General features: G+C 43.4%; 1 protein-coding gene and 1 pseudogene across 2 annotated transcripts in view; one reads left to right on the top strand and one right to left on the bottom strand.

The window, feature by feature from the left end:
• The window catches only part of KLHL24 (kelch like family member 24), a 57,019-nt gene that overhangs the window by 11,467 nt on the left and 18,877 nt on the right, over positions 1-26,675 (bottom strand). For both annotated transcript variants that reach the window (XM_075861305.1, XM_075861306.1), the window contains exons 3-7: positions 8,218-9,183; positions 7,166-7,350; positions 5,361-5,479; positions 3,231-3,419; positions 890-1,078 (exon numbers count right to left, since the gene is read on the bottom strand). In XM_075861305.1, the coding sequence (XP_075717420.1) occupies positions 890-1,078; positions 3,231-3,419; positions 5,361-5,479; positions 7,166-7,350; positions 8,218-9,134 (1,599 nt within the window). In that variant the 5' untranslated portion in view covers positions 9,135-9,183. The remainder of the gene's footprint in view (positions 1-889; positions 1,079-3,230; positions 3,420-5,360; positions 5,480-7,165; positions 7,351-8,217; positions 9,184-26,675) is intronic.
• Positions 23,725-23,794, top strand: LOC142761474 (U2 spliceosomal RNA; annotated as a pseudogene).

The following is a 26,675-nucleotide window of genomic DNA, read 5'->3' as shown; positions in this document are numbered from 1 at the left end:
AAATGGCTCCAAAAACGTCCTAAGAAGTGACCTGCACATGTTTTTCCAAGCATTTTCTTAAAAAATGGCCCGTCGGAACAGAACGCGTTTTTTCCTATTGAAATACATGGGCAGATGTTTGGAGGCGTTCTGCTTCCGTCTTTTCGGACGTTTTTTGGCCGTATACGGCCTGAAAAACGTTCGAAAATAAGCCGAGTGAACATACCCTTAAAGTATTAGGTCAATAGCCATGGCAGTCTTGGGGGCCTTTTGTTATGCCCCTGGCAGGCATGGCAACACATCGGCTCCCCGTGATCATGTAGTGCAGTTGGGGGTGACAGAAGTAGCCCACTTCCTCTGTGGTTACTTAGATGCTGCGGTAATTATTGACCGCGACATCTAAGGGGTTAAACAGTCAGGATCAGAGTTTCCTCCGATCCCAACTTTTGCAGCGGGATGTTGGCTGTATGTTACAGATAGCACTCGCTGCTGATGGCGCTGGCACCAATTATCTCGAAAACCTGCTGAGTCCACAGATATAAGGAAGAACAGAACAAATTTTTTAATTCTCCTGGAGGAGCAGGACACATCTGATGGAGGACCCTCTAATTGGAGGTCTTACTTCTTAAGGGAACGAGCTGCATGGGGCCGTGCGAGGAGGGTAATGATAACCGTATCGTTCTACAAAATAACATCGTAGTGATGCGAGGATCCTGTCAAGTTAATGTAGACATAATGTGGCAATAAAAAACACATCTCTACACAAAACAGAGGTCACGTTTTATAGAACTGCACTCCAACAAGCAGGTGGAGCTATTTCTAAAGTGTATATTTGCCTTCTTCCTGGGTGGCGTCCAAAAAAAGGGCAGAATGTTTGGAACTTTTTAATCTTTGGAACCTGATTGATTACCTGTCTGCTGAATGTATTCTGCACATGTATCCAGTAATCTTCCACAGGGTCGTAGCAGTAAATTGCCTTTGTGAGCCCTCCAGCAACATAGATGAGGTTGTTCAAGGACACGGCTGTAATACATCTCTTTGCTATAGGAATTGAAGCCCGTAGTAACCAAGTATTTGTGTCAGGATCATAGCACTGAACCTGAGGATCAAAGCATATTATCGGTTATGTGATGGCATACAGAAGAAACCATACATCAATGCTAATGTTGGTATACAAACTGAACATACAATATATGGCCAAAATTATGCCAACAACCAAACCCTCACGTGTATGTGTGCTTGAACACCTAATTCCAGAACTATGGGCATACATATGGTGTTGCATCTACACTTTCCTCTTTTGCAGTTATAACATCATCCAGTCTTCTAAGTAGATTTTGGAACGTTATTGTTCCCATATTAGCCACAAATATTGGGCAATATGGGTTGAAGGCAGGTCTCCCTCCATACAGACCAGTAAAAGTTCTTTTTTTTTATGGACCTTACTTGCGCATGAGCCATTGCTGTGACAAAATAGGAAAAAACGACAAGCACCCAATTTCCTAAAATGTCTTTGTGTGCTGTAGCATTAAAGGGGTTTTTCAGAGAGAGAAAATTGATGACCTATACTCGCCATAGTACATCAATATCTGATCAGTGGGGGTCCGACTCATCAGCTGTTTCAAAGAGGCCGCGGTGATCGTGCGAGTACTGTTTCCTCTACACACTGTTTACTGGTCAATAGCGGTTGTTCACAGTATTACAGCCTTCCATTCAATTGGAGAAGACTGTAATACTGTGAACCGCCGCTACAAGTGTGTTGGCATTTGACAGTATTGAGCGATGAAGGGAAAGCAGTGCTCGCATGAGCGCCGCAGCCCCTTAAAAAAAAAAGTTTATTGGCGGGCGTGCTGGGAGTCGGAGAACCCCCCCCACCAATCAGATATTGACAGTCTATCCTGAGAATAGGTCCTCAATTTTCTGTCTCCAGAAAGTTTTATGTTCACTGGTACTATAGGGTCCAACCCAAACCATGAAAACACCCATCCTCAAAATATTATATATACACCACCAGACAGTTGTCACTAGACCTTCAATCAGAAATTGTTCTGTAGGCATCTCCCACTGAAACCTAATTTGTGAAGCTCCCAGTTAATACTTTTGTGCTGACCTTGCTTCTATGGACAGGCTGGAACTCATTGATGCAAGACACACGTATTATGTGGTACCAGCTCCAGCACTCAGTCAGTCAGTGAGCATGTGTGGCCTAGTGCTTTGCAGCTGTACTGTTGTCGCACACAAATGATTCCACTTCAGAATAAAATGATTTCTGGATGCCACCGTTTTAAAGGTAGTCCGTCAGCACTTTTGAGCCCCTCCCCCAACCAGACCGCTAGAGAGCAAAGGTGGAAAGCAGTATAAACATACCTATGTTGGCCCTTCTATAATTTGCAAAAAGTAGTTTTATAAGCCCACGCACCGTATGCAAATAAGATGCCTGCGGCGCATGGGCTAATACAACTAAATCTTACAAGTTATACAAGGACAGACGTTGGCAACGTAGTTAAAGTAGAAAGCAGTATAAACATACCTATCTAGCAGTCTTAGCTGTTTGGGGGTCCAAAAGTAGGAAGACACTAAATGCTTGTGTGTGACGCATTACTGTTAATGTAGAAATATTGTATGAATGTTGATCTAGTTGGATCACCCCTTGGGATCAGGAAGGAAATTCCCCCCCCCCCCTTAGGACATTGTGGCTAAATCCTTATGGGTTTTTTGGCTTCTTCTGGGTCAATAGGGAGAAGTAAAGTTCTAAGATTTAACGTGCCTTCTTCCTTTTATCCACATTCCTTTTCCTTACCCTGGTTGAATTTGATGGACATGTTTCTTTTTTCATTTGTACTGTATCACTGCATCATTTTTTTGCCCACCAAAATAGTGTCTAATCTGCTCTGTGACATATTTATTAACCCGTGCGCCAAAATTTAGAGACATATGCACCATGCACGTCATTTTCTAAAAGTTTTGTGAAAAGTGAGTAATTTTTTGTCATGTAATTCAGATCACAGTGATCTCAAGTAGCAATACGTTAACAGATATTAAACACTATAGGAACCTCTGCTCATAAATTTATTGGCATCCACATTTCTAATATAGTATGAATGTTTTCTGTAAAAATGTAGAAACATAATAACATAGTACAATTTTTATAATAAAAAAATAGGACTAATATATATATATATATATATATATATATACATATAAAAATGTTGATCTACAGTATGTCATACAGACAATTCAGAATCGCTTACTTTGTCAGAACATGTGTTGTCATCTGGTCCTCCTCCAATCACAAATAGTTTTCCAACACAGCTAGTAACGGCGGGCGAGCTCACAGCTTCCTTTAGTGGAGCTACATCTGTCCATCGATTAGAAAACGAATCATAGCATTCAACACTGCTCAGTCTGTTCTGTCCATCATATCCCCCAACAACATAAACCTGCAAGAGAAAGGGGAGAGCGGCATTCATTAAAGTCACATTTTTACAACGTGTGCATTGGAAGGGATACTACGTCTACGTGTGGCCTCGCTAAAACTATGTAAATAATGATTTTCTGGCGGGAAAATATATACACCGCCCAGCCACAACTTTAAAACCCCCTACCTAATATTGTGTATCGTGCTGCACAAGACCTATGAAGGTGTCCTATGATATCTGGCACTAAGACTAGCAGCAGATCCTTTACGTCCTGTAAGTTGTGAGGGGGGGCTCCATGGATCAGTTTAGTTTGTTTTCCAGCACATCCCACAGATTCTCGATTGGATATAGATCTGGGGCGTTTTGGAGGCCAAGTAAACACCTTGAACTCCTCCTTGTGTTTCTCAAGCCATTCCTGAACAATTTTTGCAGTGTGGTATAGAGAACTATCCTGCTGAAAAAGGACACTGCCATTAGGAAGCAATGTATAAGTAGGTGGTATATGTCAAAGTAACATCCATATGAATTCCAGGTCCTATGGTTTCCCAGCAGAACATCACGCTGCCTCCTCAGGCTTTCCTTTTTCCCATAGTGCATCCTGGTGCCATCTCTTCTACGGGTAAGCGACGCAAATACACCCGGCTACAAGATGTAAAGGAAAACGCGATTCATCAGACCAGGCCACCTTCTTCCATTGGCCCATGGTCCAGTTCTAATGCTCACCTACTCCTTGTAGACACTTTTGATGGTGGACAGGGATCAGCATGGGCACTCTTTCCGGTCTGCGGAAACACAGACCCAAACACAGCAAGCTACGATGCATTGTGTGTTCTGATGTTCTGACAGCTTACTATCATAGCCAGCATTAACTTTTTCAGCAAGTTATGCTACAGTAGCTCTTCTGTAGGATCGGACCAGATAGGATACGCTTCGCTCCCCACGACCATCAATGAGCCTTGGGCGCCCATAACTCTTCCACCAGTTGTCTTTCCTTGAACCACATTTAGTTAGGTACTAACCACTGCATACTGAGTATAAAAGAGTATCCGGCACACCAATTTAGAAAAAAAGGTATTTTTTTATTTTGTTTTTGTTTCTAATGCCAGTGGCAGAGTGCAACGTTTCGGTCTAGGTGACCTTCATCAGGCACTGAGCCATGCTGGGCAACTGAATTGACGAGCGCTAGTGGTGCTGATAGCGGCTGGCCGCTGTATCATGGCGCCATGATACAGCAGCCAGCCGCTATCAGCACCACTAGCGCTCGTCAATTCAGTTGCCCAGCACGGCTCAGTGCCTGATGAAGGTCACCTAGACCGAAACGTCGCACTCTGCCACTGGCATTAGAAACAAAAACAAAATAAAAAAATACCTTTTTTTCTAAATTGGTGTGCCGGATACTCTTTTATATTTATGTTTGGGTTGGGCCCCTATCCGTGCAAAACCTCACCCTTCCACGTATCTGGTGCTATCTGAACCTATACACACACTGCATACTGAGAACATCCCACAAGACCTGCTGTTTTGGAGATGCTCTGACTCCGTTATCTAGGCATCACAATTTGGCCCTCGTAAAAGATATTAAGATCCTCACGGATGCCCATTTTTGATGCTTCCAACACATCAACTTCAAGAGCTGACCGTTCACATGCTGCCTAATATATCCCACCCCTTGACATGCACCATTGTAACAAGATAAACCATGTTATTCACTTCACCTGTCAGTGGTTTTAATGTTAGGATTGAATGGTGCATGTGATCCTGGAAAATATGACATTTCTATTTAAGGGTATATTTTTGCAAAACGTGATTTTGTTGTAATTAACCGCGTTTTGACAACACCTTCTGAATATACTTTAAGAAAACACAACCAAGAAAATCACTGAAAAATACATATTTTCGTTTTCTGATTTGAGATAACAGTCCATTCCTAATGTTATATTATGCGTATCAAGAATGACTTACCTTTCCTAAAAGGACAGCCATCTTATGACGCCATCTTCCCTTGTTTAAGGAGGCAACTCTGATCCAAATATTTAGCTGGGAATTATAGATCCATACATCACGACTGTTGATCCTTCCACCTTAAAAAAATAAAGATTATGTAAAGGATCTGCCAGGCACAACTTCTGTGTATACGCCCATAGGTAATCAGTCTGCACCTGAGTCTATGTCTCTGAGACTGACTCCATCTTCCACCACTCAGGATGGCAGGCTTAGGAGCGGGAGAGCCTATCACAGCCTGGCCAGACGGAGCTAGCTCCCGCCCTCTGTCTATTTATACCTGCCTTTCCTGTTACTCCTTTGCTTGTGATTCTTCTCGTGTGGTTTCCTGGCCCAGCTACAGCTTCTAACTATTTGATCCTGCTCCATACTGACCCTGGCTTACTGACTACTCTCCTGCTCTGCGTTTGGTACCTCGTTCACTCCTGGTTTGACTCGGCTCGTTCACCACTCTTGTTGCTCACGGTGTTGCCGTGGGCAACTGCCCCATTTCCCTAGCTTTGTGTCCCCTTGTCTGTTTGTCTCGTGCACTTTCTGAGCGTAGGGACCGCCGCCCAGTTGTACCCCGTCGCCTAGGGCGGGTCGTTGAAAGTAGGCAGGGACAGAGTGGCGGGTAGATTAGGGCTCACTTGTCCGTTTCCCTACCCCCCATCATTACAGATTAATGTCTTTCTCTTTATTGCATATAAAAATATGAAAAGTGACCATCATAACTGTTTCACTTTGTGGCATCCAGCAGTTTAAGAATTTAACGCTACGTCACATGTAGCGCAATTGCTGCAGATTTTCTGTCCAGATTTGCGTAATACAGTGAGCGCAAAGTGGATGAGATTTCTACAAAGCTCATCCATAAGCTGCGGAAATGTTATGCATCTCCCCTGGTCTCTACGGTAGAGGGCTGTACTCCATCACTTCCTGGAGACTATAAAAAATCTGAGATCTCTCTGTCAATTGACTCCTATTCATTTCAGCTGCCATAAAGCGTGCACATCCTGCTGTAATGACTACACAGGAAGTACAGGAAGGAAGTGGGTGTCTCCAATATGGCCACCACCAGTGAAAGTTTTATAAATAATTAAATTATTGAATCTAAAATGTAATACATGACACATTCCCTCTAATTCTAGTGTAGACCTGGCCTTCAGATATAAAGATTTAACTATTCCTTTGAACCATATACATTCTACTGTCTTGCCTGATAGAGGTGTAAGTTGTCTCTTAAGCTTCCAATTTTTATCTGTTGTGTTCTTCAATAAACTACAATTAGAAAACTCTCGTATTATAAATGGTACATGGTAGGTGGTGAGCCAGTAAAAAATGTTGAATTGGAGTCCATAAGTTAAGCTGGCTCAGTAACAAATGATTCTCCTTATTTGAAACAAAATTAATCATTGTCAATAGAGCGGACAGTCGTTGTGGCTTTTAAAACCACCCCGATTGACAATTCAGTGACCTAAATTTAATAACAAATTTGTCCTGGCTGTCAGCCTGGAAGAAGTGGTGAGTAACTCCCAAAAACCTGAGCTCCTGGGAACTGGACCCTTATTGCTGTACAGCCTGAGAAACTGAAAATTGAGCAAATATAAAGATAGGTGTAGGTCTGTATCATATTGCCCTAAATACCTCTGTAAAGACACAGCGAAAATAGGTGGCATTAATGGTGTACTGCCAACACTGTGACTGCCAAGGTAAATAAAAATATTAGATATTCTAGTAACAGACCCAGTTAACCACCAATCAAATATTGACTTCAGCATATTTATTACCTGACACAAGAATGTCATTTCTTAGGGCACACACTGCATATTCGGACTTTGTAAATTCTGGAAGCTTTGCCAGTGATTTCCACTCTCCGGTCACTGGATCATAGCATTCAGTGTAAGGAAGATTAAATCCTCCAACACGTTCACATCCTCCAACTACTACAATGACTTCAGAGTAGCCGGTAGACCTGTAAAAATAGCAAATATATTAGCATGTATTTAAAATCCGTGCAGCCATATTCTTGTAATATAGTAGCACTTGTGTATAATAAAGTACAGACCCTTGCTCATGGCAGCCACTTTGTATACCATTGGCTATGTAGTTACAAAATGTTCAAATTCTGTTTCAAAGAGTAACGGTAGTTTCAAAAAACTTTTGTTATCTCATAGAGACAAATTAGAAGATTTTTTTTCAGTGAGAGTGCGAAGACCACCGTCATCGCTAAAACTAAGGTCCAGAAGTGCTCAGCTGTGTGCCCTGGATCTTCGGCTGTGATTGGCCCTTCCTGTTAGGCTGAAGATGGCATTATAGACTTTCTGTGAGCCCTTCTCCAGCCTAACAAGGAGCGCCGATCACAGTCGAAGGTGCAGGGTGCTCAGTTGAGCGTTTCTGCACCTTGGTTTCAGTGATGGCGGGGGACTCAACACCCAGACCCCCACCGATCGAAACTTCTGATACACTTTTGTTGTGTGATATCACGCTGCAGCACGTTATCAGAGTCCAGATAAAGATGGCTACATCCGTATGTCCCTATGACATGTCAAAAGTTTTTTAAAACTCCAGTTACTCTTTAACTTTGTCCAGTTAAAGGGGTTGTTAAATCGCAGATAACCCCTCTGAATATGAGAGCTACAGCAGCAATCATCTGATCGCTGTGGGTTAGGCTCCTAAGGCCTTAATAGAGAGGGTCCTCAGTAGAAGACTCCCTCCTCCCTGTGCCATTAGCATAGTATGCCCTATAAGCATTTATGAAATGGGGTTGTCAAAAGCACACAGCACATGAGTTCCTAAGAAAAATATCTGCCAGCAATACGTTTTTTAAGATCATTCAAACCTGCGTGGCCTGGTCCTTGGTGACATCATCTCATTTCCAAGTATGTGATATCTCCTGGCTTCATGGAGCAGCTGGTAGCATTCGGGGGTATTCTGAATTAGCTGATCTACCTCTACAGTTTGCACAAAGTAGTTAGGATGCAGCAGAGGTAGCCGAGCATGTGTTAAGAGTTCATGCAACATAGGTCTTCTGACATCAACATGGTGGTACACCCATCGCATGACGGCCTCAAACACAAACTCTTCTTTGCCGACAACCAAATCATCGCTACTGATGTAATCAATGACTTCTGCTTTTCCCAGCTCCAAAAACTCTTCATGTTGGACAACCACTTCAAATGCCTGTTGTGCAAATGTTTTACACTTGGTAAAGAGTGTCTTGAGGGAGTGAGTGTCAGCGAAGTGTTGGATCCCTAAGCAATTGCATGGGTCAAGCTGCTCTTCCAAAAATTTGGCGCATGCATCACGCAACACACTGATCTGGAACAAGCTGGAGGTTTCAAACAAATACTGGACATTTTCAGTTGTGATCTTGACTTTTCCTGTATAAACATACTGCAAAAAGCAATCCATAGCTTCAGCAAAAATCCCATTGATTTCCACCAACATCTCCCTGCTTTCTCTGTGATCATTGCAGAACATGGCCCGGAAGTAGCTACTACAGGCCGAGAGAACTGCTCTGTGACATGGGAACTCTCTGCCTTCCACACATATGATGACATCAGTAAACAAGCGGCTCTCCCGAAACTCATTGAAGGTTTGCAGGATGCTTTCAGAATGGGAAGAACCAGAATTAAAGTCGAACACTTCGTGACCTGACAACTTTTGGTCCATCTCAAAGACTTTTCTCTTGGTTGCAGGAGATTCACGAACTCCACTCTCCTCTCTGTTTAATCGGCGTCCTAATATGAGAACCATTGTTCAGTTGTGTGGGCACACAACAACTGCGGAAGAATTATTCTGTTACCTGCAAAATGACGAGATCGGAAGTTAGAAAGCAAAGCCAACATGTGATCATACATTGCAATTTTCAAAACAATTATACTCAGTACTGTTAACTTTGTGCATTGTATTAAATACAGTAGTGTTAAAAAAAAAATAGAAGTGAGTTTAAAAAAGCAAATAAAGCACAAAATCATTAACTTTTATTTGCCTAAATGCAAATGCACTGGAAATACTACACATTCAATTCCAAATCAAAACAAGGACAAAATGCATCCAGTTTGTGTTAATTCTTTACAGAAAGTAAATAAAAAGGATTTAGGGTATGTTCAGACTGAGTTTTTTGCAGGCAGAAAATTCTGCCTGGAAAAATCAGCTCCTGTTTTTTTTTGAAGTGGTTTTGCTCCATACGCGCTTTTTGATGCGTTTTTTTTAGGCTTTTTTTTTGCTATCTCTTCAACAGAAAGATGGAATAACCACAAGCTTTTTTTGCCCAAAAACGTGGCAAAAAACTTGTTTATTTCCGTCTCCAATTGATTCAATGGGGTTTTTGAGGGGGAAAATGGCTCAAGATAGGGAATGTCACTTATTTTTCCCACGAGCGTTCTTTTTTGCTCGCGGTAAAAAAACGTCTCCACCTCCCATTGAAATCAATGGGAGTCAATTTCGGCCGTTTTTTGCCGCGGTTTCCGCTGCAAAAGCCGCAGCAAAAAAATAGCAGTGCCATCATTTTTCATTCACATCTCAAAAATGTAATGTATAAACTGAAAAAAAAAAACGATTTCCCTTTACTAAACTAATAATTAGTGGGAGAACTGCTTGACATCTGCATTGCTGGAGTCTACCAACTTCTGGCCCCTCTGAACAGGTATTCCAGTCCAAGAAGATTGGATGACATTCCACAGTTCTGCATTTTTGGGTTTTGCCTCATAAAACCCATTTTTTATATCACCCCACAAATTCTCTATGGGATTGAGGTCAGGGGATTCGGCTGGCCACTCCAATACCTCAATCCTGTTTGTCTGTAACAGAGAAGTCGTTCACTTACTGGTGTCTTTTGGGTCATTGTCGTGATGAAACACTTATTTCAAGGGCATTTCTTCTTCGGCATAGGGCAACATGATCTCCTCAAGTATTTTGATACATTCAAACTGACCCATGATCTCTTGTATCCGATAAATAGGCCCAACACCATGGTATGAGAAACATCCCCATATCATGTATTTTGCAGCACCATGCTTTACTGTTTTCAGTGTACTGTGGCTTGAATTCAGTGCTCGGGGGTCGTCTGACATACTGTCTGCGGCCACTAGACCCAAAAAGAACAATTTTGTTTTCATCAGTCCACAAAATGTCGCACCACTTCTCTTTGGGTCGGTCAAATTTTAACCTATTCAGGACATGTCTTTTTTTCCCAACAACGGGACTTTGCAGGGAGTTATTGCTGGTAGCTTGGCTTCACTTAATCGTCTTCTGATGGTAGCAGTACTCACTGGTAACTTCAGATCTTCTTTGATCTTTCTGGAGGTGATCGTTGGCTGAGCCTTTGTCATTTCGGCTATTCTTCCATTCATTCGAACAGTAGTTCCACGCGTGGTTCTGCGTCTTTCAGGTTTTTGTTGCCACTTCAAGTCATTTGAGATCATTTTAGCTGAGCAGACTATAATTTGCTGCACTTCTCTATGTTTTTCCCTCTCCAATCAAATTTTTAATTACAGTACCTTTGTCATCAGAACAATGTCTGGAACGACCCAATTTCCCCAGTGTTTCAGAAGGAAACGCACTACAACCAACACGTGTAACATTTGCCACCCTCCTACCATAAATAAGGGCCAAAATTGACACCTGTTATTCCACAGAATGAATGACGTCACCAATTTAACTCCTCACTGATATTATTTTGAACAAGTCCCTTTAAATTAATGATTCAATTCCTCAGAATGAGCGGCATGCATGTCCTAATTGTTGGCTCTGGTTTTTTCTACTACATTTCTACCAAAAACATTGATTTATAAGGTAAATTATGTTAGACTGCTATTTTTTTTAACACTACTGTATATATTGTTTTTTAAATCAGATTTCTTCATAAAGTTTATCAAACGTGTGCAGTTATTAGCATTTGTATGGGATACAGCAGGATTTTGCAGAATTTGTAAAAAAAAAAAAATTTAATTGGAAAGGTTTCCCCACCATCCTTTATGCTTGACACCTTAGGCATAGTTCACACTAGCATCATGGCTGCCGCTTATAAAGCCATGACAGCTATGCTGGAGCCATTCGCAAATTGTAATGAACTATTGAAAAATTTATTCTAATGGGGTCAGTCAGATTTCATGTATTTTTATTGCCAAAAATAATGCTGCACTACTCTTGACATAAAAAATACCAGTGCCCTTGACAGACTGGCAAAAACGCCTCAGCATTCTACACTGATGATGATTTTTTTTTTTAACATGAAGCAATGAGTAATAAAACATTTATTACCAAATTTACCGTTCACGTGTCAACTTTCATTACTCCCCCATACACTTTTCTATTCTGAAAAATTGCTGCGGATTTAATCGATTACTTCAGCCTTTCCCAGATGCAAAAACTCTTCACGTTGGCAATTTCTCACATATCATAACAGGAGTTATACAGCACACGAAATGCCACATGTACCATTCGCGTGCCAACTTTCATTACACATCATTTCAATTGCTGCTCATCTGCCATCCTATGGCTTTCTGCCCCAGTTGCTATATAAGACCCTCTGACTATTTGTTTGTGACGTGTAATGGATTTCTGAGGTGTAGTATTTCCAAACATGATGGGACATGACAGAATAATGTTTAGCCTGTAGAGAACCTTGTGGACTTGTCAGTGCTTAAAATATGAAGGCATTGTTGTAAGTGCGAACCCCTCCACAAGGACAAGTATTAACTTGCAAAACCGACATTTCTTGGCTTTAGATCTATATCTCAGAATTGGCTGACTGTTTTATTAAATAAAGATGTTACCATTAATATTTAAAAAATCAATTAAGAACCAAAGTGAAAAAAAAATACCTCCAGACTTTACTCACACGACAGTAAAAAAAAAAAATGGCCATTAAAAACGGATCAATTGTAATTTTTTCATGGCCTATTGCATCAGTGTGTCTCCAAATTTTCATCCATTTCCAGTTCGTCTGTCCGTCTTTAATGTCCGTTTGACATCCATTTTGCATCCGTTTTTCTTGGCGTTAAAAAAACGGATGAATTTCATTTGTCAGGTTTTTTTTGTCCTAACCCCCTGAAAACACCCAAAGGAAGGTCATTGTCATGATTGTTTCACAGCCCCCCTGTAGATGATGGCACACAGACCCCCTGTATATGATGCCACACAGACCCCCTGTATATGATGCCACACAGACCTCCTGTATATGATGCCACACAGACCTCCAGATGATGGCACACAGCCCCCATAGATGATGGCACACAGCCCCCCGTAGATGATGGCACACAGCCCCCCTGTAGATGATGCACCACACACCCCCCTCCCTGTAGTAATCTTCTGGGACTGTCTCTATAAATTCAGCACAGTCCAGAAAAATGTGCTACAGTTGACAACAATGCCCCCTGTACTAGCGCCACACTACCCTTGTAGTTAGCGCAACAATTCCCGACATTTAATTGCTGCTCATCTGCCACACTCCTTGATGCAGCGCTGTCTACTTCACGTGTGGACTCTAGTCTCACGAGTTCTATGAAGGCGGTGCGATGACGTCATCTCCTCACCTTCGCAGAACTCGTGAGACTAGAGACCACACCTGTAGAGGACGGCGCTGCATCAGTGAGTATGTGTCATCGCGCCGCTTATAGCCAGCAAGGGAACCAATAGTTCCCTTGCCTCTTGAATCCCCATGTCACAGATCCGTTTTAACGTTTTTTACATGTATTGACAGCCGTTAAAAACATTGACTTCTATGCAGGCCGTCTGGCCGTGAAAATGGCCAAACATAGGACATGTCCTATTTTTTGACGGCCAATGTTCACAGGCCGTTAAAAAAACGTCAGTGTGAATACACAAATAGAACATCATCGTTCTGAAAACAGCCGTCACACGGCCGTTTTTCACTGTCGTGTGAATGTAGCATAAGAGTCAAATCAATGTTATCAACTGAATTATTACTTCCTGTCTCCAATTTGTAGCATAGAAATAATGTTTGGTCTTTTTTTTTATCCGTTGTAGATATTTATTTTTAGTAACTTCCCTGGGGGCAGCCATATTGGAGACAAGCATTTCCTTCCTGCATTTTCTGTATAGACCCTACAGCAGGGTGTGTGTGCGCTTTATGGCAGCTACTATGAATAGTAGGTGATTTGAAAGATAAACCTCATATTATAGTCTCCACGAAGAGATTAGGTACAGCCCCTGCCCCCAGAGACCAAGGAGTAACGGGCAGTATGCATACAGAGCCTTATCTGTGTTTATAGAGATCCTATCCTGCCTTTTCTAGGCCTTGGTATAATAGAGCTGAACCCCTTCCCGCGATTGGGCGTAACTGTACGTCCAAATTCCAAGTGATTTCCCGCACTCGGGCGTACAGTTACGCCCGGCAGATAAAGCGAGCACAGGAGCTGTGCGCGCTTTATCTTCAGCAGCTGTCAGCTGTTATACACAGCTGACATGCCGCTGCAATGGCTGTTACCGCCGATCGCAGCCATTTAACCCCTTCAATGCGGCTGTCAATGAAGTCCGCCGCATTGAAGTGGTTTACAGAGGGAGGGAGCTCCCTCTGTACCCCCCGGGCCTCCCCGCGATGGATCGCGGGTGGCGATTGTTGCTATGGCAACCAGGAAGCCGTTACTAGGCTTCCTGGTTGCCAAGGTACGGTAGCCTATTAGGTCCTGCCCGAGGCAGGACCTAATCGGCTAACTGTCAAATGAAAAATGACAGTTACGATGCACTGCACTACATAAGTAGTGCAGTGCATCGTACCGGGGATCAGAAGACCAGATCTTCATGTCCCCAGGTCAGTGTAAAAGAAAAAGTGAAAAATGTAAAAAAAAATGTGAAAGAAAAAATAAATAAATTAATAAATAAATAATAAAAACAACACTTGTCCTGTTTCCCTGATCAACTCCTTTATTATTAGAAAAAACATGAAAATATGAAAAAAAAACTATACATAATAGGTATCACCGCGTTCAGAACGGCCTGATCTATAAAAATATCACATTATTTTTACCGCACGGTGAACACCGTAATTTTTTTTTATAAAAAACAATGACAGTATTTTCTTTTTTGGTCATCTTGTCTCAAAAAAATTGTAATAAAAAGTGATCAAAAAGTTGCAAGTAACGCAAAATGGTACCAATAGAAACTACAGTTCGTCACACATAAAACAAGTCCTCCCGCAGCGATATCAACTAAAAAATAAAAAGTTATGGCTGTCAGAAAATGGCGACACTAAAACATGATTTTTTTAGAAGAGTATTTTTATTGTGGGAATGTAGTGAAACGTAAAAGAACAATATAAATTTGGTGTCGCTGTAATCGTATCGCCCCGCAGAATAAAGTTAACATGTTGTTTATACTGCACGGTGAACACTGTAAAAAAAAACAAAAAAGAAACGTGCTGGAATGGCTGTTTTTTGGTTTCCTCATCTCCCAAAAAATGGAATAAATAGTGATAAAAAAATCTCATGTCCCCCAAAATGGAACCAATAAAAATTACAGCTCGTTCCACAAAAAACGCGCCCTCACACAGCTCCGCCAACGGAAAAATAACACGTTATGACTCTCAAAACGCAATGATGCAAAATGATTCTAAATGACGGCCCAGACTCATTTTTAGGTCCAGTAGAATTTCCCTAAACACCTCACATCATCATTTGCTGGACCCCCCAGGTGGACCCCATGGACACAGCGGTGATGAGGAAACTTTAGGGCTGGTGAAGAAGTCAAAGATTAGGCAATAAGTGAGCGCAGATATTTTGTATAATACCCAATAAACCCGGCCTGTGCATAAAGGATTGCTTCAAAGCGTACCACACCAATCCATGGATTCTTCATTCACCCCATTATTACATCATCCTATTATGACCTGTTGCACTCCGCCCAGCTTATATATACCCTGATGTACTCCGCCCAGTTTACATATACCCTGATGTACTCCGCCCAGTTTACATATGCCCTGATGTACTCCGCACAGCTTACATATACCCTGATGTACTCCGCCCAGTTTACATATGCCCTGATGTACTCCGCACAGATTACATATACCCTGATGTACTCCGCCGAGTTTACATATATCCTGATGTACTCCGCACAGATTACATATACCCTGATGTACCTGCACAGATTACATATACCATGATGTACTCCGCCGAGTTTACATATATCCTGATGTACTCCGCACAGATTACATATACCCTGATGTACTACACAGCTTACATATACCCTGATGTACTCCGCCCAGCTTACATATACCCTGATGTACTCAGCCCAGTTTACATATACCCTGATGTTCTCCGCACAGATTACACATATCCTGATGTACTCCGCCCAGTTTACATATACCCTGATGTACTCCGCACAGCTTACATATACCCTGATGTATCTCTGCCCAGTTTACATATACCCTGATGTATTCCGCCCAGTTTACATATACCCTGATATACTCCGCCCAGTTTACATATACCCTGATGTACTCCGCCCAGCTTACATATGCCCCCACATTATAAGATAAAATACCACTAAAACACCAGGCAAAATCTGTGCTTCAAAAGCCAAATGGTGGTCCAACTGAGCCTGGCAGTGTACACAAACGGCAATTTATGACTACATATGGGGTATTACTGTATTCTGGAGAACAATTTATGGGATGTGTGTCTACGGATTCTTTTGGATCTCTCTGCAGCCTTTGACACTGTAGACCACAAACTCCTACTTAACATGCTCCACTCTATTGGCCTCAAGGACGCGGCTCTCTCTTGGTTTTCCTCCTATCTCTCTGACCGCTCATTCAGTGTGTCATTTGCTGGTTCCACCTCTTCTCCTCTTCCCCTTGATATCGGGGTTCCTCAGGGATCAGTCCTAGGTCCGCTCCTCTTTTCTCTCTACACAGCTCCTATTGGACAAACCATCAGCAGATTTGGCTTCCAGTACCATCTCTACGCTGATGACACCCAATTATATACCTCTTCCCGTGACATCACCCCTGCTCTAATACAGAACACCAGTGATTGTCTGTCCGCTGTCTCTAACATCATGTCCTCTCTCTATCTGAAACTGAATCTTTCTAAAACTGAGCTCCTTGTGTTCCCACCATCTACTAACCTCCCTAAACCTGATGTCTCCATCTCTGTGTGTGGCACTATCATAACTCCTAAGCAGCACGCCCGCTGTCTCGGGGTTATTTTTGACTCAGATCTTTCCTTTACTCCTCACATACAATCACTTTCACGCTCCTGTCATTTTCACCTCAAAAACATCTCCAGAATCCGCTCTTTTCTTACGGAGGAAACTGCCAAAACTCTCATTGTTGCTCTGATTCACTCTCGTCTTGACTACTGTAACTCATTACTAGTCGGTCTTCCCCTCACTAAACTCTCCCCTCTCCAATCTATCCTCAATGCAGCAGCCAGGCTCATCTTTATGACCAACCGCTACACCAACGCCTCTAATCTGTGCCAGTCACTGCACTGGTTGCCCATCCCCTTCCGAATAAAATTCAAACTTATTACTCTCACCCACAAAGCTCTCCACAGTGCTGCACCTCCTTACATCTCCTCCCTCATCTCTGTCTACCACCCTACTCGGGCTCTACGTTCTGCCAACGACCTTAGATTAAAATCCTCCATAATCCGAACCTCCCACTACCGTCTCCAGGATTTCTCTCGTGCTGCACCCGTCCTCTGGAATGTGCTACCCCAGACAATCAGATTAATTCCCAATATCCACAGTTTTAAACGTGCCCTGAAAACACATCTATTTAGACAGGCCTATAACATTCCCTAATCTGACTCCTTTCCATGGCCCTCCATTTAGATTAGTCATCAGAATAAGATTCCCTCACACTCCTTCTCTTCATGTCCGTCATACACGGATAGTGGCTGGTGACCGGCTCATGCAGCTTTATGTTACCACCGCATGTGTATAAAAATGGCCGGACTATTGTGCAGAACAAACACTGTTACACTTTGTGTCTCCCTTATGTCCTCATAGATTGTAAGCTCTTGCGAGCAGGGTCCTCACTCCCCAGGTTTGAATTGTAAATGAACTTTGTCACTATGTAATGTCTGATATTGTTTGTTTCATGTTCCCTCTAAATTGTAAAGTGCTGCGTAATATGTTGGCGCTATATAAATAAAGATTATTATTATTATTATTTATTATTACAACACATTGGGCACTGAAATGGCATATCTGTGGAAAACAGCAATTTTCAATCTGCAACATCTATTGTTTACTCATTTTTGCAAAACACTTGTGCGGTCAAAATGCTCACTACACCCCTAGATAAATTCTTTGAGGGATCTAGTTTCCAAAACGGGGTAAGCCACTTCAGAACTGAACTAATCCCTAAAAAAATAGGCTTTTGAAATTTTCTTGAAAATTTTAGAAATTGCTGCTAAACTTATAAGCCTTGTAAAGTCCTAGAAAAATAAAAGTATGTTCAAAAAATGATGCCAATCTAAAGTAGACATATGGGAAATGTTAGCTAGTAACTATTTTGTGTGGTATAACCATCTGTCTTACAAGCAGATACATTTGAATTTAGAAAATGCTAATTTTTTGCAAATTTTCTAAAAATTTTGGTGTTTTTCACACAAATATTGAATATATCGACCAAATTTTTTCACTAACTTAAAGTACAATATGTCATGAGAAAACAATGTCAGAATCGCTTGGATAGGTAAAAGCATTCCCAAGTTATTACCACATATAGTAACACACGTCAGATTTTAAAAATGAGACTGTGTCATTTGGTCCAAAAGTGGCTGGGTCCTGAAGGGGTTAATGGAGTATTCAACTTTGAACAATCCCTACTTGGTGGAAGGATCCTTTGACAATAAGTAAATTACAAAGCGTCCCGGCTGGTATCTGCAGCGATCGGCTGTTATCTGTGGGGAAACCTTGCAGTAAGGCCTTATTCACACAAACGTGTTTAATGTCCGTGATACGCACGTGAAAATCACCTGCGTCACACAGACCTATGTTAGTCAATGGGGCCGTTCAGACATTCCGTGATTTTCACGCAGCGTGTGTCCGCTGCGTAAAACTCACGACATGTCCTATACTTGGCCGTTTTTCGCGCATCACGCACCCATTGAAGTCAATGGGTGTGTGAAAATCACGCGCAGCACACGTAAGCACTTCCGTGTGTCGCGCTTGATTCGCGCAACAGTAGATAAAGAAATGAAGGGAAAAATAAAAGCACTTCCTTCATTTCTTTTTTCTAAACATCAAAACCGAGTGTCATAAGGATGGCATATGCGTGAAAACCACGCAGCCACGCACCATTCACTGATGACACACGGAACTGCAACACGCGCGAAATTTTCACATCCCAGTTGCACCTGTGCAGGTCCCATTTTCACGGATCCCCATAGACTTGAGTCTATCGAGGTATCCGTGAAAACGGAAGAAAATAGGACACATTCTATTTTTCAACGGACCATTCACACTGTCCATTAAAACACGGCCGTGTGAACTGCCCTATTGAAATACATGCGTCCGTGTGACGGCCGTTGTTTTAACGGCCGTCACACGGACGTATTCTACATTCGTGTGAATAAGGCTGGGTTAACGCGTAGCGTAAATGGTGAAGAATTTCCCAACGGAATTCTATGTGGAATTTTCGCAGCATTTACAGTATCAGCAAAATGGATGTGATTTTAAAAATCTCATGCCCACACTGCGGAAAAAAACCACAGCGTAAACGTTAATAAATTCACCTGCGGTGCGGAATTTAAATCCGCAGCATATCAATTTATGCTGCGTTTTCGTTACTTTTCTGTTGCAGGTTTTCCCCATTGAATTTAATGGGGATGAAAAACCTGCAACATAAAGCCAGTGTTGCGACTTTTGCAGCGGAATCACAGAGATTCAGGGAAAAAAAACCAATCATACTTACCCAGAACTCCCTGCTTCTTCCTGCAGTCCGGCCTTCTAGGATGACGTTGCATCCCATGTGACCGCTGCAGCCAATCACAGGCTGCAGCGTCACATGGCCTGCAACGTCATCCAGGGGGGCCGGACTACGTGCAGAGAAGAGGGAGGGGCTTAGTATGAACGCCTTTTTTTAGGGTTCTAGGATGGATACGTTGTGTACTTTTATGCTGCCTATCCGACCTGTGAGAACATACACAAAGAGTTAGGCCTCATGCACACAAACTTATTTTTGTCCTCCCGTAAATACTGGAGTAAATACGGGTCCTTGGTCACACGTATTCGACCTTTATTGCACCAGTATTTATGGACCCGTGCCCGTAAATACGGGTCCGGTGTCACCAGTATTCCACCCGTATTTACGGGCACGTTTTCGCTGCAAAATTGCACTGCACTAATCGGCAGCCCTTCTCTCTATCAGTGCAGGATAGAGAGAAAGGGCAGCCCTTTCCGCAGTAAAAGTAAAAGAAATTCATACTTACATCCAGCCCGACCTCCCTGGATGACGCGACAGTCCATGTGACCGCTGCAGCCTGTGATTGGCTGCAGCGGTCACATGGGCTGAAACGTCATCCCGGGAGGCCAGACTGGAGGAAGAAGCAGGGAGTTCTGGGTAAGTATGAACTTTTATTTTTTTTACACGTTGATCTATATTGTGATCGTTCGTCACTGTTCAGGGTGCTGAAAGAGTTACTGCCGATCAATCAACTCTTTCCTAGCAACGCTCCCGTAATTACGGGTGCACACACACGTAGTCACCTGTAATTACGGGAGCCCCATAGACTTCTATGGGCCTGCCCGTGCCGTAATTGCAGCCTAAAATAGGACATGTTCTATATTTTTCAACGGTCCGGTCACCTTCCCGTAAGCATACAGGAAGGTACCCGTGGCCAATAGAAGTCTATGGGCCCGTAATTACGGGCGTTTTTACGTTCGTGTGCATGCGGCCTTATCTTGTCTTTCCTCACATCTTTTTTAATAATGTTTAATTCATTACCCACCAAAACAGCTGCCCCCATCCAGATATTAGCACACATAATAGAATTGTGAAAGTCATTCCTATGAAAATCTTTTAAGGTCATATTCTCTGGCCGTTTAAAAACAACATGGTGAGTCCTAGAACTGACTGTCTCCTGAACTCTTAATTCAGTTTGCTCTGGCCTATTGCAGAACAGAATTGTGGAAATCTTACTTTGTTGGTACAGAACAATCTCAGTCAGACTTCTACCCAACAAAGTCCAAGAATCATAAAATACAAATTGCGGTTAAGAAATGTAAGAATAAAAAACACTTCTACAATCTGTATAAATAGAAAACTGCCATTGGGACACACTATGGTATTGGGACATATTATGGTATTTTACAGATGACCCACAGCACTGGACAACCCCTGCATCACCAATTAAAGGGGTTCTCCACTTTCCCTACTCATAAGGGTCCCTTGACAATCCCTAGTCATAAGGGTCCCTTGACAATAAGCTGATCACAAAGCGTCCCCTACTGGGACCCCCAACGATCGGCTGTGATCTGTGGGGAAACCTGCCGGCAACTATTTAATTTCCCTGCAGTGCCACCACAGGGGAAATTAAGCATTACCATGCCCTTTCATATCAATGGACAGGTTCTTCAGAGCGAGATGCTTTTTGTAGCCACTCTCCACTCTTGCCCAGAGATAAGGATCCTGAACAGAGGAACCCCCCCCCCCCTCTATTATTTTCCTAATAGGTGTGTGAAAATGGGTTTTAAAAGCTGGAAACCCCTTTAAGGGCTAGAACTTGGCTTGCATAATATGGTAATAAGCGTATGTGATATGTGATGGCTCCTGACTCCAGAGGATTCCAAGGGTCCGTACTACCTACTCATTCAAACTTGGTAAAGGGAACCTGTTTTGACAAATTTGCTTTGGGATGACCAGATTTCTTTTTAGATTCATAATTTAATAAAACTAAATGCTCACTACAAAAAAATGATACTCCTCTTCTCACTGCACTATTCTTGCCGTCAAAGTGAAGAAAAACCCTTATGAAACAAGTGTGAACAGAGCCTACTTCTATCCATCGTTATTTCATTTTAACTTCATAAAGAAAACCGACAATAACAAATAAATACAATAGAAAATATATATTACGACTTTGTCTCCACAAAACAAATATGTACAAGAAAATACACTGTATGGGAAAAGGCAGTTTCATACAGCACCTTCCTCCTTACCTTACTTAACCCCAAATCCTCTGCCTCTCCCCATTTTCTAAACAATTTCCATATTCACACACCTCCACTAAACCAGAAACCCTGTGATCTTATTGAAACTGAATCTATTAGTGGTATATGTCCTGACAGAAAGTTCTTGCTAGGCTCCTCCACGCCATGAGCTACACCTCAGCTTTAGAAGTGACAGAACAAGGTAATTTTTAAAAGGTAACTTTAACCCATTGGTGACCTGACTGCAACGGCCGGGATCGTATATATGTTTTTTTTCCAATTCCACCCCACAATTTTTTTGCAGTTTCCTAGTGCATTACATGGGACTTTAAATGGTGATATTAAAAACTAAAACTCGTCCTGCAAAAAACATGCCATCATACCGCTGGAAGGCAGGGAGAAAAAAAATAATAAAAAAAAACAAAAAAATGGCTGTGGTGCCAAAGGGTTACAGAGTGAGGCCCCCATGCACACGAATTTATTTTTTCCTGTCCGTAAATACTGGCATAAATACGGGTCCTTGGTCACACGTATTCGACACGTATTCCACCAGTATTTACGACGGGTCCCCGAAAATACGGGTCCGGTGTCACCAGTATTCCACCCGTATTTACGGATTCGTTTTCTCTGCACAAATCGGCAGCCCCTTCTCTCTATCAGGATAGAGAGAAGGGGCAGCCCTTTCGGGCAGAGTTTCCGCAGCTTTTGAAAGTTAAAAAAAGTTCATACGTACCCCGGCCGTTGTCTTGGTGATGCGTCCCTCTTCTGACATCCAGTCCGACCTCCCTGGATGACGCGGCAGTCCATGTGACCGCTGCAGCCTGTGATTGGCCTGTGATTGGCTGCAGCGGTCACATGGGATGAAACGTCATCCCGGGAGGCCGGACTGGAGGAAGAAGAAGAAAAAGGAGAGTTCTGGGTAAGTTAACTTTTAATACTATTAACTCCAGCGGTAGTCACTGTCCTGGGTGCTGAGTTACTGCCGATCAGTTAACTCTTTCAGCACCCTGGACAGTGACTATCCCCTGACGTCGCCTAGCAATGCTCCTGTAATTATTTTTCAACGGCCCGGGCACCTTCCCATAAGCAAACGGGAAGGTACCCGTGGCCGATAGAAGTCTATGGGCCCGTAATTACGGCCCGTAATTACGGGCGTTTTTACGTTCGTGTGCATGGGGCCTTAGTGTTGATTCTGCATTGCACTAATTGTTATCTCCATGACATATAGTTTCCCACAACAGGAAATCTCTAAGTCTATGGGCCCGTAATTACGGGCGTTTTTACGTTCATGTGCATGAGGCCTGAAATAGTACACAAAACTGATATGATTTTCTCTATAATACAATGGCAGGCAACTATGTAAAGGTTAGCACTGTGGAGCATACTTAAATGCTAGACAGTGACATCCCTTCATGATTCAGTAGTAGCAAAACTCTATGTAAGAAAAGGTCAACCTTTAAAAAGCTTGTACAAACCAGTGTAAAAACATCCATGCCGTAGCCATGATATCACTGTATGAAAGAGACGTTTTGAAATAAATTTATCATTTGAAAAATATGATATATTATACAAGCTGAGGTAAGGAATGGCTTCATTGCTGTCAGCAGCTGGCCAGTCTAGTTAAACAGCTGAGTCATTTGAGACAGTCTGGTTGCCAGGGTTACACTGCCTAATAAAAACGACAGCCTTTTTAAACTGGGTTGTCAGACAGTGTGTCCCTTGCAATCAGTCCTTTATCAGAGCCGACCTGGCATTGAACTGTGAGTAGAAAAGAAGGCTGTTTTTAACCTATCTAAAGTGTAGCTACACGTATAACAAACTTCTGACATGTCTCGATTGGAGTTTTGATTGGTGGGGGTCCGAGGATTGAGACCCCCACTAATCGCTAAAACGAAGCAGCTGAAGTGCTGCATTCCCTTCTCCTGTTGTTGGTGTCGGCACATCATCAATCATGTGATCTAGATGGGCTGGGACTGTGACTGCTCCTCTTGTAAGCCAGCCCCCTACATAGTCCCGGCCACAAGCACAGCCTATCAGAGGCAAGGAATGGGCGTGGAATAGGCTGCAGTGAGGTAAGAAAAGCATGAGGGGATATGTAATTTATCAGTGCAAGCGAAATCACGGATAGTAAAGGAGCGTTTGTGCCGCAATATCGCGGGTATATTAATGGCACTAAATTATTATTTTCTTTTAGGAAATGATGTAGTACCATAAGGGAAATTAAATCGCTTCTCTGCCTTTTGGCTAAGATCAAGTGTAGTACCTGCTCAAGCTGAGGTTAGTCATCATCCCTGCCGGTGGAAGTCCGGACCATCGTAGAGGGATGACAGAACGCAGAGGAGAGGGGAGGGTAGGGAACCACAACGGTCATCGCTCTGGTGTATGCATTTGGTTTAAAGGTACCATTTGTAGGTGACCAGGCGACCGCCGGATCGCGGTCGGGTAGTTTGGAAGCCCGAGTTGCTATGTGCCCCAGGGCTGGTGACCCTGGGGTGCCCTAACTCACTGGGGGTGGGATCCCATGGAGTGAAGGCACACTTGCACGCACTCCTCTTTCACACTTCTGAGCACACACCTTTATTCTCCCGGCCTTCTGGCTGGGAGATGAGGAATTTTTATACCTGGCGGATGTCCAGGCTGTATCACATCCACTTATTTAATTTTGTTTTTTCACTGTGTTTGTCACGTTTGTCACAAGGACTTTTGGGATGAGGTGCCCCTTTGGGACCCTCCTGAGGTCTAGGGGGAAAATGTGTGGCCGTCTGGTTTCGTTTTCCCCTGCAACCCGGTCTCCCTTCTTCGGAGGGGAGGTGCGACCTTGATGCAGGCTCCTAGGTGGACAGTGGGGTGGCAGCCCAGTTAGAAGCCTAGGAGTGTGTTTGGGTCTCCCCAAGCTTCGGCGAGGGGGGATCATTGATCACTCTAGGCCTATGGTTTGGAGGGTCGGGGAATGGTTATGTGGGGCCTCTCTCTTCTAAGAGAAGGGCTGCGATAGACCGCATCCTTGTGCACTTTTTGTGTGGCAACTCTGCACTTTTTATGCACTTGTATGAAAGAAAGCACAGCTCAGGCTTTCAATAAAAAAAAATACATGTGTTGGGGGAGTTTTTTTAATCTTTTTGAACCGCCGGATAACCCCTTTAAGTAGATTGCGCTTCTTGCATGATTTCTGACATCATAAGGATCAGATTCATAAAATACTTAAGCAAATATATCTGTAATGATGGGGGTAGGGAAACAGACAAGTGAGCCCTAATCTACCTGCCACTCAGTCCCTGCCTACTTGCAACGACCCGCCCTAGGCGACTGGGTACAACTGAGCGACGGTCCCTACGCTCAATAAGTGCACGACAGACAAACAGACAAGGGTACACAGAAGCTGAGGGAAATGGGGCAGTTGCCCACGGCAACACCGTGAGCAACAAGAGTAGTGAACGAGCCGAGTCAAACCAGGAGTGTACGAGGTACCAAACGCAGAGCAGGAGAGTAGTGAACAAGCCGAGTCAAACCAGGAGTGTACGGGGTACCAAACGCAGAGCAGGAGAGTAGTCAGTAAGCCAGGGTCGATATGAAGCAGGGACAAATAGTTCAAGAAGCTGCAGCAGGGCCAGGAAACCAACAGAGAAGAATCACAAGCAAGGAGGAACAGGAAAGGCAGGTATAAATAGACAGAGGGCGGGAGCTAGCTCCGTCTGGCCAGGCTGTGATAGGCTCTCCCACTCCTAAGCCTGCCATCCTGAGTGGTGGAAGATGGAGTCAGTCTCACAGACATAGAAGCAGGTGCAGACTGATTACCTATGGGCGTTGACATAGAAGCTGTGCCTGGCAGATCCTTTGCAATATCAATAATGGTTGTTTTCATCATTACTGGCTTTTTTTAATGGTCTGCAATCCTTTTCCTAAGGCCTCATGCACACGACCGTATTTTTTCCCACCCGTAAATACTGGCGTAAATACGGGTCCGGTGTCACACGTATTCGACTCGTTTTGCACCAGTATTTACGAACCCGTGCCCGTAAATATGGGTCCGGTGTCACCCGTATTCCACCCGTATTTACGGGCACGTTTTTGGCGGCAAAATAGCACTGCACTAATCGGCAGTCCCTTCTCTCTATCAGTGCAAGATAGAGAGAAGGGACAGCCCTTTCTGTAATAAAAGTTAAAGAAATTCATACTTACCCGGCCGTTGTCTTGGTGACGCGTCCCTCTCTTCACATCCAGCCCGACATCCCTGGATGACGCGGCAGTCCATGTGACCGCTGCAGCCTGTGATTGACCTGTGATTGGCTGCAGCGGTCACATGGCCTGAAACGTCATCCAGGACGTCGGGCCGGATGTCGAGAGGGACGCGTCACCAAGGCAACGGGCGGGAGACCGGACTGGAGGAAGCAGGAAGTTCTCAGTAAGTATGAACGTCTTTTTTTTTTTTTTTTTTTTTACAGGTTTATTCTGATCGGTAGTCACTGTCCATAGTGCTGAAAGAGTTACTGCCGATCAGTTAACTCTTTCAGCTCCCTGGACAGTGACTATTTACTGACGTCGCTTAGTAACGCTGCCGTAATGACGGGTGCACACATGTAGCCACCCGTCATTACGAGAGCTCCATAGACTTCTATGGACTGTCCGTGCCGTTATTACGGCCTGAAATAGGACATGTTCTATCTTTTTCAACGGCACGGGCACCTTCCCGTGAGAAAACGGGAAGGCACCCGTCGCCAATAGAAGTCTATGAGCCCGTTATTACGGGTCGTAATTACGACCCGTAATAACGGGAGTTTTTACGGTCGTGTGCATGAGGCCTAAGGGAACATTTAGCATTGCTTGGAGCTATTAAAGGGGAAATCTCTTCTGACAAGTCATAGATACATGCCTGATGATTCTTTCCATTGACATGTGCTGTAGGGGGGTGGCACTATCACACATTAGATCGTCGGCCAAAATTGGTGGGTATGAACAAGTTTTGTCCATTGTGTACGATCACCTTAAAGGGGTTTTCTAGGACATGTGCAACAAGGGCTGCCGGCAGGGTTTGGACTAAAATAAGAAAACAAGTTATACTCACCCACTAAAACCTCCGCGCTCCAGGGCTGCTGCTCCGGTGGTCTCCGCTGGTCTGTTTACCTTTACAGGAAGTAATGACGTCCCGTTCGGCTGCAGCCAATCACTGGTCTCAGA

The sequence above is a fragment of the Rhinoderma darwinii genome, chromosome 4, assembly GCF_050947455.1.
Source record: "Rhinoderma darwinii isolate aRhiDar2 chromosome 4, aRhiDar2.hap1, whole genome shotgun sequence".
In the NCBI taxonomy this organism is placed as follows: domain Eukaryota; kingdom Metazoa; phylum Chordata; class Amphibia; order Anura; family Rhinodermatidae; genus Rhinoderma; species Rhinoderma darwinii.
The sequence above is the reverse complement of the archived record's forward strand: the minus strand, read 5'-3'. Positions and strand labels throughout refer to the sequence as shown.